The following is a 2059-nucleotide window of genomic DNA, read 5'->3' as shown; positions in this document are numbered from 1 at the left end:
TTTAAATAAACATTAGTTTATTTTGAAAATGTTAATTGGTGATATTTTTATTTTATTTTTAATATTTAAAGATTCTAATATATTATAATAAATAAGTTAAAAAAGAAATAGAAAACATTTTAATAGTGTGATTAATTATTTGTGTAATATTGTTTTATTAGAAATTAAATAAAATGATTTTTAATTCTAGTTGAATTTTTTTTTTATAGAAAAAATCAAGATACAAATTCTAAAGTGAATCAAATATAATAATATTTTTGTATGATCACTTACTCATTTTTCACTCTAAAATAATATAAGAAATGAATTATACATAATATTAATAAACTAAATAGGCTGAAATTTGTTGAACATGATTTTAAAACTGTTCTTAAATCACTTGCTCGTCCGTCGGAATCGGCATCCATAATAAACCTCACCTCAGATGTTTTCCGACAGTCGGCGCTGACAGCTAGTACTCTGCCTCCCTCGTCTTACCAGAAAAATCCAGTCGGTAAATACTTGACCCGTTCGGATACAACACTCCGAAATGCCTCTCCGAGCCCAGACCCGTTTTCATGTTCTCGTTGTACAGGGCAAAAATTACTGCCTCAATGACTACACCCGGCTTCGCCGGCGTTCCGATGGCCGGTACGGCAGTGAATTTCTTTATTACATTCCGGTTATAAATTGCGGCATTGTTAATACTAGCTCCTGATTCTGTTTGGCCAATATCTCCTCCATTCGGCCAACCGGTTTCCGCTATAAAGATCCCAACATGCGGGTAGCCCATTCTTTTCATGGCAAAGTAGACCGCGTCTATCATTTGATCCAGCAGATTGGTGTAGGTTAACCCCGTACCCGGATCCTTAACCCTTATGCTATTGGCGGAGGATAACAGGGCGTAATCAAGCTTGATGTCGACCGGGTTGGATGCCCAAGCGAAATACGGGTATACATCCAAGAAGAGGGACGATTTCGTGTACTTGAGAAACTGAAGCATAGGTTTAATGATTTGAGTGGAGATGTCGGCACGGAAGGTTCCATTGGAAGGCGGGTAAGAAGCTTGAAGCACGTCCATGGCCAATGAGGTAGTGACTCTGACCTTACGGAGGAGGCCGAATTTCGCAAGCGATTTCTGAATCCGGTACATCGACGGGACGAGGCTGAGCTGGATGTTACGGTCGGGGATAGAAAGGATTTCGTTTCCGACGAGAACGTATCGGATCTTTGTTTTTGGGTAAAAGGGTAAGACTTGGGACCGTACCCATTCGTCTGCGATAGCTTGATTGGTGGAGATGCTCACAAGGAGCTGGTTCGGGACCATGACCGTAACCTCGATGTCGGATCCTCTCAGGGCGCCGAGAATGGCCGGGTTAGAATCATACAGTTTGACTTGCTTCACCTTCATGGCTTTCAAGAGCTCGACGGACTTTGACGGACTGGGAAGGTTGTCTCCCAATTGGCCGTAGCAGATGCCGACATTGCCGGCTCCGGCGACGGCGTATGATACACCTGCTGGAAATTACAAGTTAATAAAGTAAGATTAGATTAGATTTAGATGTAGAAAGAAGAAGCTAAAGAGAATTAATAGAGATTTTGGACTTACTAGATACGGCGGCGGAAAGTATGAAACGGAGGAGGAGGAGGAGTACGGTGGCCGAAAATCCCGTCATATTTGTAACTTGAAGCAGCTATTGTGAATTATGTCATCATGTACGTCTCTCCTCTCTCTCTATATATATGAAGAAAATTACCATGTAAATATTATTTGACTTGACTTAGTTAATTTAGATAATATTAAAGAAATGAGGGTTTGGAGTCAAAAAAAAATTTCAAAATATTTGTTTCACACTCTATGTATGGAAAATACACATAATTTTCTTTTTCAATTATAAAATAATATTAAGATTCACTTAGTTAATTTAGATGCATGTAAATATTACAATTTTGTTTGACAAAAATTCAAATTATAATCACAATCCAATATGTTTTATCTTTATATTTTTAAAATTAAATAATAATAATAATAATATTATGTTATATTTCTTTCTTAAAAAAAATACATAATCTTACCATA

General features: G+C 37.3%; 1 protein-coding gene across 1 annotated transcript; it reads right to left on the bottom strand.

Moving 5' to 3' along the window:
- Positions 1–451: 451 nt before the first annotated feature.
- On the bottom strand, positions 452–1468 carry LOC124922688 (probable glucan endo-1,3-beta-glucosidase A6). Its single transcript, XM_047463404.1, has one exon. The coding sequence runs from the start codon at positions 1388–1390 to the stop codon at positions 452–454; it is 939 nt and encodes a 312-aa protein (XP_047319360.1). The 5' UTR covers positions 1391–1468.
- Between the last annotated feature and the right edge of the window lie 591 nt (positions 1469–2059).

Source organism: Impatiens glandulifera, chromosome 1 (assembly GCF_907164915.1).
Source record: "Impatiens glandulifera chromosome 1, dImpGla2.1, whole genome shotgun sequence".
Classification (NCBI taxonomy): domain Eukaryota; kingdom Viridiplantae; phylum Streptophyta; class Magnoliopsida; order Ericales; family Balsaminaceae; genus Impatiens; species Impatiens glandulifera.
Note: the sequence above shows the minus strand (reverse complement) of the source record. Positions and strands in the feature narration are given on the sequence as shown.